This window comes from Bactrocera oleae, chromosome 6 (assembly GCF_042242935.1).
Source record: "Bactrocera oleae isolate idBacOlea1 chromosome 6, idBacOlea1, whole genome shotgun sequence".
Taxonomy (NCBI): Eukaryota; Metazoa; Arthropoda; class Insecta; order Diptera; family Tephritidae; genus Bactrocera; species Bactrocera oleae.
The window spans coordinates 71,125,619-71,142,574 of record NC_091540.1 but is presented as its reverse complement, the minus strand read 5'-3'; the positions used below and the strand labels follow the sequence as shown (position 1 = coordinate 71,142,574).

Sequence of the window (16,956 nt, the reverse complement as noted above, 5' to 3'; positions counted from 1 at the left end):
ATACTCGTATAATGTGTCCCCAAGAAATTCATTTGCATAGTGAAATGTTTGGAAGTCACATACTCTATAGGGTGGATCTGAGCTGTTGATAAAATATTTTGTTAGAGTCTGTTTTCAATAAATGCGAGATAATCCAATAACCGAGAGAACATTTTAATTAATATTACCACTTCGAGCCGGAGTTTTTTTTTTTTGAAAAACGTCTTAAGAGTGTTTCCAAAATGGCTGACCTAGTACGAAGACCTTATACTAAAATTGGTTACAGTAACAGAATCTACTTTTAATCGACTCTCTCAGTTTAAGAAATTAGCTTATGATTCAGAGCTTAATATAATTTAAAGAAAGTATTCTTTAACATCTGAAATGCTATCGTTTTTGTTAGAGAGTATTGAAGGTTACAACATGGCTTGACAGTGTTCTCTCGAGAGGTATTAAAGAGATCTGTAAAGACGAAGACCTTTCAAAAATCACAAAATATTATGTTTCTATTCGCAAAACAGAATTGAAGAAATTTAATTTTAACCACTTCTCGATAATCCCGAAACTTTACATAACTTTTACCAAAAATTTAAAATATAACCAGCTTGTGATCGTGCGATTTCCTTATAGGGCAGCCCCAGATAAACACATATTTATTTGAGGCTCCTGTAGTACTACTTCTTCAGCTGCTTTACTCACGCTGCCATTTATGCTCCTTTACCCGAAACCCTCGTCTGACATTCGCTCTTCATACAATCAAAGTAAAAACCACAGAACTATAAACTAAGCGACTGCAGTTTGCAACCTCCGATGATTTGCATTGGCGCTCCACACATCACGTTTACGCTCCATTAGCCTCTGCCGCCGACGCCGTTATTGCCCTTCCCTCTCCGTCTTGATGACTTCATAAAGGTGGAAGCACATGTGCGGCATACGCCAGTGCCGAGCTGCCAACACATGTAGGAGAAATGTAACGGTTGATATACCTATATGTGGGTGTGTGTAATCGGGTGAGAGGTGAGCGACAGTGATGCTGACACTAAACCACTGAAACTGAAACTTTGACGTTGATGCTGATGGTGATGGTGTTGGTGATTTGCGTACGCTGTAAAACAAAAACCGAAAACCAAAAACAAAAAGGTGAACGTTAGGTGTGACTCACCTGCATTGTGCCGGAAATTGTCATTCGCTCGCTGAGTATCTCATGCAAATGCCGAGTTCCCATTGTGTTTCGTAGAGTAGTCTGCGCCAAAAGTCTGGTCGAATGGTGAGCGTTCTCCACGTTCGCTATAGAAACTGTCGCATTGGAAACGCGATAGTAAACCACTGCATCCACCGACACGGTGACACTGTCCTTTGTCAGAACCTACAAAGTGCAGTGGTGGGTTTTGTATGGTTGTTTGTTTCTAGCTTCGTTTGTGCTTTGCTTTGCTTAGATTTGTTTTCTCTAATCTCTAATTTCTTATTTCATATATGTGATTGCTTAAGCTTTTGTTTGTTTGTCTGCTGTTAGCTTATTTGTTTGTATGCGTAATTTTAGCAATCAAAGCGGAATTTTCTAATATATGATTTTTGTGAATTTTCAACGCATTTTTCATTTGTGAGTTCAATGTGAGCTTTTCAATTACGCAAATACATACAAACATACAAAGAAATAAGCAAGTGTCGTTGGCGCTTTCTGTTGGTGATGGTTTCCCTGACACAAAGTCACAAAGTCAGCTACATACATACATAGCGGCACTACTTGTGCATATAAAGATAACCTATGTACTAAGCATAACCTACCCTACGAGTATGTATGTATGTATGTACGTATGACTAAAGTGCTGAACACATAGACGACGACAAGCGACGACATGCAGCATCTGTAAAAATTAAAATCCACACGTTCTAATGTGCACAGTTATTTAGACAGCAACACGACTTCACGGCAGAAGCCTTGCAGTTGGCGCTGTCGCTAAATTAAAACCAGTTCTAATTTTGCCGACGACAATGGGCAGCTGTAGTATTGCCACTAATACTCGTATGTAAAATGTGAAACTATTCACAGCTCTAAGAAATCTAATGTGATTTTGCCAACAGAAGCATAAAATAGCACTGATATATTATTTGTAATAACAACTGATAATATAAAACAATGACTCGACCAATTTACTTTTTTTTTTTTTGGACAAAAAATGTCACTTTGAACAAAACATTTAAATTTCATTGAAGTGAAAGGTTTTAGTAGGGCAACAACGAAATTCTGTGCATCAGCTGTTTGATATGTCGCTGCCGTCTGCAAAATGTTCAAGAAGCAAGCTTCAGGACGACATTTGCCGACCACAAAATTTCGCTGTCGTGCAGTCTTGTCGTGCAGTCGTGTTGTACCGTCGTCTTTGTGTTCAGAGCATAATGTTTATTGCATTTTGGTGAGTTGCGTGCGCATTTTCATCTTCATTTTCACTATAATTTGCGACTGTATTTTCCTTTACACCTTTTCATACACACACACATATTTAAGAAATACTTGCAGTCATGCGCGTGTGTGTGTGGATTGATGGGAAATTTGTGCCGCCTTAACGCTCGCTTGCATGTGAGGAAAGAGAAATGCGATTTTGTTTGCATTTTCTTAATTTTCGCGAAGAATGACGTGAATTGTGGTGCGAAATGCGAAAAGCAATGACAGGACACAACATTGAATACATACATACATACAACTACATAAGTGAATACGTACAGTTAAATCTACGCTATATCCTATAATACATACTTATGCAACCGCCTATTTATTTATTTGCTGCGAACAGTGTTACCACACCGCAGCGTCACTTGCTACCGGCGACAAGGACACTCGCTGCTTAATACATGTGCCTGCGTCATTTTAGTGTGTGTGTGCATATGTGCCTCCATTTTGAACTTAATTTAAGGCACAAAGTTGGCAGTAGATTTATGCACATAATTAAGCCTTTGTGTATATTTACTTAATAATTATGGTCTGTACAAGTTGTGCTCCTGTTGTGCGTTTGTGAGTCCGAGCGCTTTTGCAATTGCCATACATCTTCTAAAATGAGCTTTTGCTAGTGAATGGAATGTGATCGATTTTGTGGTGAAAAATAAATTATTCCAGTGATAAGGGAAATGCACGCAAATTAAATCGGTGAAATGCTCTATATGAGTGGAGGATACACATTTGATATTGGACATTATGCTTGTATGACAGATTTAATGGTGTAATTGATAGTCGTGGACATCGAGTTAGGAAACCTCTCAACTGAACCCACCACCGGTTTTTTGACTTGAAAAACATTTTTTACCAGAACAAGTTTTTTTAGAACTTGCTTTCGACATCCAATGCAACAAACAGTTGAGAAGTAAAGGTCTTATTAAAACACTTTCGTGTTAGCAGCATCGAATATCGCTTTCAGAATTTTCGAAATTAAGAAAAAACTGAAGTACGGTTATTGACTCAGTAAAATCACATTTGTGTTTAATAAGCACATCAAGGATAAAACTTCCACTCAAAAACATTTTCACATGCTTAACATCAATCATTTGTGCTTGAGTTTTCGAACACAAAAAAATTTCGCTTAAAGTTTGGGAGAGACCGAACTGCCAAGCGAAGTCCTCATCTCTTTGGCTATGGCTTGCGTTTAAATATATAAAAGTATTTAAGCATGTTTTAAATGAATCGGAACTCGTCGGTTATTAGCGAGGAGAAAAAAAATGTTATATTTTTCAATGATCAGTACTTTAAAACCAACGGTACATGCAACCACCTGTAATTCGGCAGGTTCGTAGTTTGGATTGACCTCTGGGAAGATATACGAGTTGAAATTTAGATTTTAAAATTGCCGTTATTTTTTGAACACGCCTTGTAAAATCATATACACAATGTTGTTTTACTTTTACCAGGTTATTCTTAGATGCAAGAACATAAGAAGAAACTTGTGTGTTTGTGGAACTGAAGGTCCGTATTAAGCCACGAAACAACATTAATGAGCCTATTAGTAGTAGCCCTTAAGGCTTTTTTACTCAGGCTTTCTTACTCATAGACTAGTCTACAAGGATTACTGAATTTGATTTCAATTAAGCGAAGTAGTTTTTAGTTCACTCGGAAATGTATGTAATATTATTAGCTGTCTTCGATTCCCCACTGCTCTGCTCTCTTCCTTTGTGTGCAAAAACAAAGTTAGCTAGCTGAATTTGTACAAGAGAATATGCGCTAGTGTGGAAGCGAAAAAAATTATTTTTTTGTTGCTTAGCCTGAGGGTGAAATTTGTAGATTATAAAAACAAAAGAAATTTTTAAACATCTAGAAATAGATTTTTTGATAAGTGTTCTAGAACTTAAAAGTTATCAACTTAAAAAAAATATTTGTGGCCATTATTGGAGTTTTAAAAAAATGTCTTAAACGACAACATGCTTTCCTTAAGCGTTAAAATAAATTTTGAGTCAAAAACCGTCAAATTCGGTAATTTTCATATAAATGTGAAGAGTTTAAAATAAAAATAAATTTTTTCTTGTCCAAAAAAAATTTAAAAGTAAATGGGCTAGATGTTAAAAAAAAAAAATTTTTCCAAAAATTTTCTGTCTTTATAATCTACACATTTTAACCTCATAAAAGTGGTTGAACCGCTATCTTTAATGCACCCAAGTTTTGTTCTGCCTATACATATTAGATCAGTAGTAAATGGCTTATATGACAAATTTCCCTCAAAAATGGAAATACAAACATTTTTTTGTTTATTTTCAATAGAAAAGACGGGAAATGAGGAATAGAAAAAGGAAGCCTGGAAACCGAGGTCACTAAAATTTTTCTTATGACGAAAAGAAAAATTTCTTTAGCATAGAAATTTGCCTATGTGTGAAAGGACATAATAACACAATCGTGCACCATAAGTGCTGGTCATTTGATTCAACATCTGGTATAGGTTGTTCGATTCGCTACTCTCCAACGCTTTTATTTTTAAATCTATGTAATCATGTATTATACCTACATATATGGCGTGTGTTTATAGCGGTTTACATAGAATATCGTTGAGAGATAGCTGTCTAAGGCTCTCTTACACCCAGAAAAACGTCTAACTGGTGTAAACATTATTTTCTCTTTAAATGTCATGTAGATAAAAAAGTGTAAATCAAGACGAAATAAGTTTAATTACATATACATATATATAATATAATATGTACAAAAAAGAGAACAAGAGTGTAAAAGTATAAGAAGAATGCTCAGGTTTCGTACAAAAAATACATATGTAAGTATATAAATAAGTTGATAATGTGTGTTGTGTTAAAACAAGAGTGAAATAAATCGAAATTGAAATGAATTAAAGAAATGATCGAAACAGAAACGCAAAAAGAAGGAAAAATCATTCTCAACTAAAGAGACGGATGGAGTGCAATTTGATCACACACTTGGGTACATATGTTCACATACAACTGTACTGTACTGTGCCACACTGGAGTGTTACACATTTGTACATTACATACACATACATACATACATTATACATATGTGTATGCAATACCTAACTAATGGGTTCATTATTATTTAGTTATTTGATATTATGGTTAACTTTATTACAATTTGCACAGTCTTCCGGAGTCAACCAGCTTTATTCACATTTCAACGAAAATATGCATGTATGTATATAATCCAAATCAAATGAGAATATCTGTATGTATGTAATTAGAATTGTGTTTGATTATATACTGTTTTTGGTAGATATATAGGTATGTAGTGTAGACTAGCTGCGATCGCCAAACGATCTTACAGAGCTTTCTTTTTATGCACATATTATATATAGGTCTACTGGGTTGGTACGCCGGGGAGTCCTCTTTACAAAGGTTGTTGGAGCAGAAGTAATATGAATTAAGTGTATACATACACAGTTTACATATATACAAGTATATTTATATAATTCGATATCTATATATTAGTTGGATATATCTTTATAATTAGCTTATATAAGTATTATTTTATTTTGATTGAGGAATATTTAACCTGTATGTATTTATATAGTTGTTAACTAAATATGTATATAATTCTATCACTATTTATAGGTGTTGATTATTTATTATCATATTTCATATACATATCTATTAATGGCTGCTTGTTTGTTTCTAAGCCTTAGTAAATATTTGTATATATATTTATATTCTTATATAGTTACATCGGTATGATAATTTAGTAGTTATTCTAATAAGTATGAGTTTTGCCTCAGGTAATCTACGCTTTACTCGGCAATAATCTGCATTACATAAATAAATCTGTATATATTGGCTACTAAATACATAGGTACTCGTATTAATCTATTTATTAATGGTACTACAATAGTATAATCACCGACTAGCTGTCGCCTAATAAGTGTAGATATTGTCTGTGTATATGTTATAATGTATGTAGGTGTTACTGATCGGCGGGCAAAATGCTTGAGTTTTTATTTTTTATTTTTTGCAACATACATATACATATATATTTTGAATATACTCTATGTATTTGTTAGTAAATTAATTGATTTATTTCATTTAATTTCGGAGAACATGCGAACCCTTTCCCATTTAACAGCCTAAACCACGCAAACACATATTGATGAACTCGACATAGGTTTGCTTCTATACTGGTGGCGGTCTGTTATCCCTCGCTTGTGCTCAAACGAATCAGAGGAAGCGATAAAAATCGATTAATAAATTTGTAATAAGTTGGCAATATAATTTTCATTTTCATTTTCAATTTTCTGTTTCATTTCTCATTTGTGTTCACACTTCGTCATTCAAATTACATGTCAAAGTAATCCTCACAATGTAATGATTATTCACGTGATGTGAAAGTGTGTGTTAGTAATGAATTAATTTTTGTTCTCTTATCAATGAGGCTCTAGCCAATCAATTTTAACATTCTCCAAATATTTTTCTTTTCAAAATTTTTGAATTTAGTATACATATATGAGAGTTGTGAATGGTTTCCTTAGTGTGCAACTAAAGTTAAGTAATTATATTTTTTTTGCAACTTAATTATGTTATGCATTGTTTGAGGTTTTGTAAATTCTGCGTTCTTGGTAGAAATAAATTGTTAATGATTGACTAACAGTAATTTATGTGAAAGTTGAGTAAAAACAGATAGCTTTTTGTTTTGTTTTTAATTAGAATAGACATTTATATTTATGGAAATAGCATGCTCTCAAAAATTGAACTTTTAATCAGGGGGAGGGGGAAGTTAAATCAGTGCAGTGAATTACATAGATATGTATGTATGTACGAGTATTTCGATAAACAAATCACTTCGCTAAAAAAATTTTCTGTTTCAAAATCATAAAAATAGATAATAATTAAACAGGTAATGCATACAATGAAGTATGCATTTTGTTAGTAATTATATGTAATCGCATGTTTAAGTAATACTTGCACTTATCATACATTAAACGTTATGTGGGTTGGTAAGATGAGGAGTGGCATTTTATTAACTCGTGTCTGCTAGTCTAAAATGTTTTGTTATTTTAATGTTTTGTTCTCAATTTTTTCTTAGCTTTTGTTGTCGAATTCTATATTAGATACCTTTGTTTTTATAAAATTATTCCGAAAATTCACCAATTTGAATTTGGCAAAGAAAACACTTATTCCATAAACATCGAATAATCGTAAAAAAAAATATGCTGGACGTTTATGTATCGAAAGAACGTCATTTAAGTATATAAAAATATGTATGGTATTTGTCGGCTTTTAACAATTCCGTTAGACCTTTGTAGGTTTTTTAATGAACGGTTCCATAGCTATGGGCTTAATTGATTCCTTTAAGTTATAAAGTAAACTACTGCAGTAAAAAAGCATAATAAATTTGGGGATTGGTGGGAATTAAAAGTAGAATTATTTATGTTAATAAGTAATCAATATTTTTTCTTTCTAGTTTTTCTGAACGTTCAGCATAATTTTTAAGTTAATTTATTAATTAATTAATTTATTTATTTTTTGATTGAATAAATATTGTTTTGCACTTAATTTCTAAGTTTTTTAACATACAACATGTGCAGAATAAAATACGCAACACAACAACAAAACACTTCGCTCACTTGCTGTCTCTTTCAAGAATGAGCATACAAGTATATGCTGCGCGCCCATGTTTATAAAACTTTATGCGCTTTTCAAAGTCTTAGAATCCATAATCGAAATGAAAAAAAAAAGCGTCGAGCTTGGTCAATAAGTAAAATACCCAAAACGCGCGACCCGAAAATCAGCTAACCTATTTTAGTAGACATACTTGTTTATAAATAACATAATCAAATTACAAATACTAATTTATATATATTGCATTCATACAAGTATGTATGTATTTATATTTTGCTATTTGATATTTTCCTACAAATAATTAAATATCTTCAAAGTGTACTTAGCTTAAAGCTCGACAAAGGCGCGATTATATAGTGTACCGTTATAACCAGCGCCAAAGCGTTATCACTTAAAATACTTTAAACAAATTTGGGTTAAATGTAATTTGAAATAATTTTGAGAAAGTAAACTGATATGAATTTGGACTTTGGAATTGTCTTGATTTGAAGCGAGAATCCGAAATCGATTGGAGCTTTATACATAAATATTAAATTAATAAATGTTATACTATATTTAGGTATATATAAATCCTAAGATGTTAGCATTATGACCAACATAATATAGAATTCGACTTCAATTTCATAGCCAATTTCATTCATATGATTTTGTCTTCATTTCATTTTCATTTTCATTTCGTCTTGATATTTTCATGTTTCAGCTAAGTGTGACTAACACTAAGTGAGTCTGAGAATTACTATGCAAATTGTAATATGTATTATTATTATTATGGCTATTATTTTTTCATATTCAATCATTTTTTTGCTATATATATCATACGTAAAACAACAGCAAATGAGTGTATTTGATAAATTTGGTTTGGTTTCTGCTAAATTTATGCTGGCGGGGATAAAAACTGTGTCGTAGCATTAAAACAACGTGTTCGATACTAACTAAGGGAGAGCAACAATTCAAAGGGAAATGATAAAGGGGCGAAAGAAATTTTAACGCATTAAAAAATGGAAGAATTCGAAAACAGAAACTTCAGCAAAAACGTGTACTTAATGTTGTTTTTCATACATTCGCTTATCGCAAAGTGCCAGCAAAAGCCAGAACGAGTATAATGGCCGTCAAAAGCAAGTGCACAAATTCAAATTCAAATTCTATTTTCATATTATTTTCTCAAAGAATATGAAATAGTGTTGTATAGTGTATTTACATATCAAAAAATTATTGGGAACTTATGTAAGCTTTATATAACATATGACAATTCCAAATTGTAAGTAATGTGTGTAATGTTATAAATAAATCTTATATTTTTGTTCTCCAATCTTGAAAATTTTGGTTTTTAAATAAGTTTTTGTCTTGATTTATCTTATACATTTTTCTGATATAATTTTTTTTTAATATTTCTTCAATCCAAGGGATTTAAAACAATATCTTCCTTACAATTAATTCTCATTGTGCACCTACTTTTGACACTCAGTGTCGCTACTGTTTTTATAGCATACTTCGTGGCATTTATTGCATGCTTTCATTTTTGCTGCCCACCATCCTTCATAACAGTGACTGTGAAAAATATGTCGCTGCACCATGGTGCTGTGCCGATACCGATTTGGAGGCCGCATAAGTTTGAGCGCCCTACCACATCAACTATTCCCAACACTAGTTGAGAATTTGACTGGATTTAGCTTTTTCGTAAATCGCTTAGTTTCGAAGAAGTGCATACATATGTCTATATACAAGACAGTTAAGTGTTGGTGAGCATACATTTTACTTTTTTATTGTTGGCGATTATTTTCTCTTAAAGTTTTCGTGCCCGTTTTTGTCTCAGGCGAAAATGTTGCTTCGACGCTGCCATTTGACTGCGAGTTGCCAGCAGATACTTTCGCACAGATTTACGCGACCAGATGCAAGCGCCAGCTCCATGTGTTGAAAATAGCAGCAACAACAAAAAGTGCAGCGCAAAAGAAGGAAATTTCTTCTTGTAATCAGCGATGCTGCTGTTGCTGTCCCGCCTTGACTTGTTTACTTTGACTGCGCCTGATGGCAGCGTGGAAGTGTGTGGCTGTGGCAACATTTGTCAATACAAAAATACTGAGCTTTTTTCGCTCACTACGTGGCGTTGTATGGTGTTTTTGTTTTTGTTTTGGTTTTCTTTCATCTTTTATTAATCTTCGCTTCGTTTTTATTTGCTTCGGAATTTCGTTACAGATTTCATTTGTGCATCCGTTTTGTTTTTTCCATGCACACACATTCACACAAACAAGCTCACACACACGTATGTACATGTGTATGAGCTCAATAACGCGTTGCAGGCATATATGCAACATAAAGATTCAACACTCGTTTTTTTCGTTTTGTCTGTTTGTAATGTGGTCAACAACAAAAACTATAACAAAAACAGATAAGGCAAATTCAAAAACAATATTCGTTTACGACGCGTTTTTTAAATCATTTTTATCTTTTGCTGGAGAAGTGGGAAAACTTCAACAATTTAAGTGTATGCGAGCATATATTGTACATATGTAACCAAGTGGAGAGGGGAACGAGGGAAACCAACTTAAAGCATACTTCTATGTGTCGTATGTATGTATGTAAGTAAGCAATAACGGTTAAAAACGCAGTTGCAGCAACACATTTAGTGGATTTGAGGATTCGATATTTAGATTTATTAAAAAATAGTGGAAGAGTAAGAAGTAGAGATAACAATATGCAATATACGGTGGTATATAGATATTTAAGATTAGTAAGTGAAAACGCAATATTTAACATATATGATGGTGAAAATGTAACATACATATAAAAGGTTATTTACAATGAAAAGTTGATAAATAAAATAAAATTAAAATTTATTACCTTTTCATGATTTCAACGGAAAGATAAATAAGTTTGTCTGGCGCTCGTGTGAAAGACACAGATTCATGCCCTAAGAAGTGGTATATATGGTAGGTATATACAATAGTATATTCCAGATTATTGTTAAGCCATTGTATTTATTTGAATCATTTTGAGAGGGAAAAAAGTTTATAAATCTGACTTTCTAACATATTATTTAAGACTGGTAAACTGTTACTGTGATTAATAGATCTCCCTTCAAGAGCACAGACAATTTGCTGGCACTTTGTAAACATTTTCTGAAATTGAATAGTTATTCAGTTGCTTGCTGTACGCTCGAATTTAGTTTTGGTGGAAGCTTTATTTTAAATGAACCAGGAATTGCCAATCGATTGAACCATTTAGCTTCTAATGCAACAACAAAAACAAGTTACTATAGAAGTGTTTGAAATTTTTATAGTTTGGCGTTAAATAAAAAAAATGTTTCTTCCACAAACCGATTTGCAAAAAACATATTTTACTACCCCAGTAGTTTATATTATTACTATTAAATACACAAGATACATAACAGCTTTTCAATTAAAACAATTTGATTTTCTCAGCCTAAACTTTAGTCAAAATGAGTTTTTATTTATGGCTTTTATATTATGTATTGATTATTACAGTAACTGTCTTATGTTTTCAGCTCCTACGATACAATTGCAATTTATTATTCGATTAGGACTTTGGCTACAATTAGGAACTTCGCAAATAAGAGGGAACTGGAGTAGAGGCCAAAAGTATCTATTCCTACACTGGCATTAAATTTAACAAAATGTTTAGGTTAAATTTGAAAAATACAAACACAAAACGTATAATAATTAATGAGATATAAGCACGTATAAATTGTTAGTTTGAAATGGCACAAATTAATTAAAATTTATTGAAAAATCAAGTGTCCAAATTAAATACATCATAATGATCAATAAAAGTTATTAAAATTTCATAATTTGTATTTAAAATGTGGTATATTTTACAACAACAATAAATATTTAAATATATATACTTATATATATATATGAGACAATGCAAACAGACGCAAAAATGCGGGAGTGGTGAATAGAACACAGAAACTAACACACAGACATGCACTGTTTGAATGTGTGTGATTGTGAGTGTGTGTATTTACAATAAAAGTAACCATTTAATATCATAAACACCAGCTAACCGTCATGAATAAATGAAAATTCAAAAAGTGTTTATATCGATTTAATTAGTGGGTGAAAATTGATAAACAAAGCAATAAAACGAAAAGTGGTTTTCAGGTGATGCTGGTTGCCTAGAGTAACGAAGTAGCAACAAACTAAAAAACATGACATCAATGAAAATACAAAGTTAAGAAGTTGGCAAAAATATGACTAAAATGCAAAAAAATATAAAATTATATCATATGAAAGTACAAAAAAAAAGTAATTTATCAAATAAATTAAGAAAAACCTCAACTTTTTCATAGAACGCAACTAGCGGCTTATGCTTATTTTTCATAAAAACTGCATAATAATTCAATATAAATAAAGTATGTAAAAGTTTCATTTATATAAAGGAGTAAAACAGTGGGGCAAAATAATATTTTTTGATTGCAAATTTATTTACTTGAGTAAAATCAATATACATATTTAGGCGAAAAATAAAATAATAAAAAAAATAAACAACTCAACAGCACAGCGAACAATATAATGTAAGATGTTTTCGTAAAATTAACAGTAGAGCGTTTGCGTTGTGAAAAATGTGTTTGGTTGGAACCGGTGGCGTATGAGTAACATTCAACATGAGATGTGATGTTTCTTTTATACGTGTACACTTAACTGTTGACGAGTATATGTGTAAGTGTGCATGTGCACATGAGTCTTTCTACATGTTCTACTAATAAACTCTTTTGTTTACATAACTTTGCAATAAAAATATTTAATTATTTTTTTGCTTTATATTTTCAGTAAAAAAAAATTAATTAAATATTACTTTTAGGCGAATCAGTGAACTTTTGCATATTTTCTTTTAATTTTTTCCTACGAAAAATGTTTTAATTGCAACGAATTGCAGCTGAGTAACACAGTAAAAGCAGTGTTTTGAAAGCATTGGCTGTGAATGCAAAGTTTGAAGGCTTTTTTCGAACTTACCTCCTGTGGTGGAACGTCATAGGTGCGGGTACGCAAGTCCACACGGGCGTACGAGTCAATGCATGGTAAGATAAAGAAGATGCCTGAAAGCGCACAGCAAATTAAAATTATTTTTAAAAGAAAGAATTGTTAGAAATTGCATGAGAAATTTATTTGATGTTATTTTTTTCGATTCGAAGTGGAACTAAGATTTCCTCCTTAATATTTTAATTTAAAAAATTCAGTGTATTTTTGACATAAGAAGGTAAGTTTACAACAACATTTTTGAGAGAAAAAATTTTTGTAGAAGATAAAATTTAAAGGCCGAAAAACTTGGTTACTTGAGATTTTCACCTAAATGTTGAGGCTATGTCTAAAAGGTATTACTACAAAAGTTATAGATTTTTCCATTATCTATAACTATGCCATATAACTTTTTTTATAGGACTCGTAGTTTTGTCGGGAATCGAGATAAACAGTGTTCTTTGCTATTCTAAATTTTTTACCCCTGGTCTAAGTAACACTTTCCACAGCAAACAATTTTAAAATCGGAAAAGCAATATCATGGCTTATAAAGGACAACTAGCGCCCACCTTTGCCCTCAAACTAAACGCTTTTGTACCTTAAAATAACAGTTCGGTACAATTTATGCAATTAAAATTAATTAGACAAAGAAAAAGTACGAACAACAGCAGCAACAACAACAGTAAGAACCTCAAGCATTTGCTTGCGACCTTTCTTTAGAAAATTACCATTTGACACATTTGACACTAAAATGTGCACAATTTATGCTTTTGTGGCCAATTGAGGAGAACTACTTTGCCCTCCCAACGACCTACGCAGCCCCGGCAACTGCACCTGCGACACCAGCGTCAACATCCGAGGCAACAAAGTACAACAAGGACGCGAAAAAGAATCACAGCGGTGCGAACATTGCTCTTGCAGCGCGACTAACAGCTTCGACACGGACGGTAACAGCTGCAACAGGAGCAACAACAACAACAACTTTTGCTTCACAACAAAGGCGGTGAGAATAAATGCAATGCGTGCATGACAAGGCAGCGGCAAATACAACACCCACACACATATCTCAATGAAAACGTCGCTTGAATGCAACCCTGCAACCGAGTTAATGTGTGTGTACACCCATGTGGTGTTGTGACATCTTGCCTGTAGTAATGTACATGTCTGTGTAGGGGTGTGTCTGCTTGGCTTCTCGCAAGCTACTAAGCGGGCGCGCAAAGTGACGTTGCAGCGAATGGCAAACAAAACTTACTACCACAAACGAATGTTGGCTGTGTTGCTTCGCGCCGCCTCGTAAACGATGAAGAATTGGATCAAGTGCTGCAATTAACACAAATTGCCATTGCGCTCCTGCAGCCGCAACAGTGGCAGCTGCTGTCGATGACAATATGCGAGTATGTGACACACACACACACACTACTGCATATACAATTTCGAAAATGTGTAGCATGTGTACCCTGTAGGAAATTACACTCGCTAAGTGAGCTATGGTACTTTCGTGGCAACATTAGATAAATCGACACTGCCGCTCCATGAATTTTGATGAGGGTTAGCGAAGACACGCCTTTAATGGATTCTTATTATTTGAGATGACCTTATATATATGCATTGGAAGCACTCATGGGGTTTACTTTGCCAGATGGTGGACAATGAGGTGCTCTGGGTCTGTATGTGCTATGCTATGCTTCTCAAATTGGCAATACTTATAGATAATACTGACGACATATAGTAACTATTTAATTTCTTATAAAATGATTATGTCAAAAATGGTTCTATCGCTATCAGTATCTATTGTGACGTCATTAAACCTGATAATATTCCCATATCAATATAGCTTGATCATATATTCCAGTAGATATGTACATATTCATATGAGTTCAAATGTACTGCAAGTATTTTTCGTGCCACTTGTGCTTAGATACCATTTGTGCACTGTCATCTACCAACAACAATAAAAGTAGTGTATATACTCACCGGGACCCTTGGCGCCACCCTGCATAAGACGGCCCAAACGAAATATAACGGCGCGTTCATATTCCTGTACTACCTGTAATTTAAAAAGAGGAAAGAGTGAAAATGGAATAAGCAGAAGCAGATGCAGAGAATAATAAGAAAAATTATGCGCCTGAATGGCAAAGTTATTTGACAACGATCTTGTGCAATTGTGTGTGAGTGTATGTGAGTGCGAGCAGTTAGGCAAGTTGCAATGACAGCCGAATAGCCGAACAATGGCGGCGCACAACTGCAATGCAATAAAATAAATGATTGTTAGAGCTGCTGCCGGCTGCTACCTGCTGGTTGGTTGCTCCTTGCAGGTTACACGTTGCTGAATGCATCCATTTCAAAAGGTGTAAAAATCATTTATTATTCCATTTATTTGCTGCTATGCCACTTTGATTGCCTTAACGGCTGTGGCATGCAATCTGCTTAGTTGCTGAACTTAATATCGCTTCTAACGCGCATTACAAAGCAGCTGCAAGCACACACACACACACACCGTTATGTGTGCTGCAACAATACCTGCATATGTATATACATATATCGCGAGTGGTGGCACTTACCTTAAAGCACACGAACAAGCTGAACGGCAACGTGAGTATGACAAGTCCAACAGATAGGAATATCAGCAACTTCCCACACGTTGATGCCTTATCGCTAATTTCTTCATCGGCTATAAAATGAGATTCCAAGAAGAATTACTTAAACGCTTGCGTGGCTGGGGTAAAGCAATTAAATTCATAGAATGCCTGCACTCACATAGTTTCTAATATATAACGGTGATCACAAGCAATAACAACATAAGTCGATAGCAGTAAAAGTTATCGTACACTTATAATGAAACGATATACTTGGGAAAGTCTTAAAAATTATAACTTTTTGCCACACAGTTGGTAGTACGAGTAGTAGCACAATGTGAAATAACTGCTAATTATACAGTGTGTTTTTTCTCAAAATTTTGTTAAACCTCTTAAGCTGTTATTGCTTGTGACCGCAGTTTCAAATAATTATGCCTATATCTATAAAAATGTAGTGAAATGTATGCGTAAAAAGCGAATGCGATATGCGAAATTCGCTCTTAATCCAAGGTTTTAATAATCGTATAAATTCGATATTCAAATTTTAGAGCGAAACTACCAAGACGCCTTAACCTTAAATAAAATAAATTGTATTTAACTACTTTAATTAAGCATTTAACAACCTCATTTAGTACACATATAATCAGCACATAATTAAAATGGATTATGGATAATCCACAAGCTAAAAAAATTGTGGAATGAGGCAATAACTATGTTGCCGTTTATCGCAATCAGTCAAATCTCGCTTTAAGCACAATGACAATGATTAAGTTTTACTCGAAATCATCAAAAATAATTAATGTAACAAGTAACAAAAAGTACTCTGGTAAACATTGTTTTTGTCATACAAATTTTGTGATGATTTTTGTTTATGTTGGCATACCCTCACGTATTACGTCTAGTCTTTTTGTGACAGGTATATATTAATTTCTGATCTCTTGGTTTTTAAACAACTGATAAAAAAAATTCTAAAAGCTATGCTTAGAGATGGCATTGTATATGTAGATATAAAGAGAAATTCCCCAAACTCAGTGAAACAAATATTAAAGAGGGAATATAAGTAGGTCCACAAATACGGCAAATGATAAAAGATAAGAGGTTTGAAGAAAAACGAATGATCAGGAAAAATTCACCTAGAGATGTTTTGTGAACGTTATCCAAAGTTTCTTAGGAAACCATAAATCGGTAAATTGCAAAGACTTAATAATTGAATTTATAATGTCATATAAAGCTTTGGGGTGTAATATGTCCTTAAAAATACATATGCTGTACTCCCATCTGGATTACTTTCCGGTAAAATTGGGTGCTCTGAGTGATTAACAAGGCGAGAGGTTCCATCGATACATTTCCTTAATGGAGAAGCGCTGTCAAAGGAAATGGAG

The 16,956-nt window shown here is 33.4% G+C and overlaps 1 protein-coding gene across 8 annotated transcripts in view; it reads right to left on the bottom strand.

The window, feature by feature from the left end:
• LOC106623754 (band 7 protein AGAP004871) overlaps positions 1-16,956 on the bottom strand; it is an 82,984-nt gene that overhangs the window by 14,220 nt on the left and 51,808 nt on the right. For all 8 annotated transcript variants that reach the window (XM_036364523.2, XM_036364522.2, XM_036364516.2 and 5 more), the window contains 4 exons: positions 15,560-15,669; positions 14,973-15,045; positions 12,996-13,078; positions 1,142-1,345 (listed from right to left, as the gene is read on the bottom strand). In XM_036364523.2, coding sequence (XP_036220416.1) covers positions 1,142-1,345; positions 12,996-13,078; positions 14,973-15,045; positions 15,560-15,669 — 470 coding nt within the window. The remainder of the gene's footprint in view (positions 1-1,141; positions 1,346-12,995; positions 13,079-14,972; positions 15,046-15,559; positions 15,670-16,956) is intronic.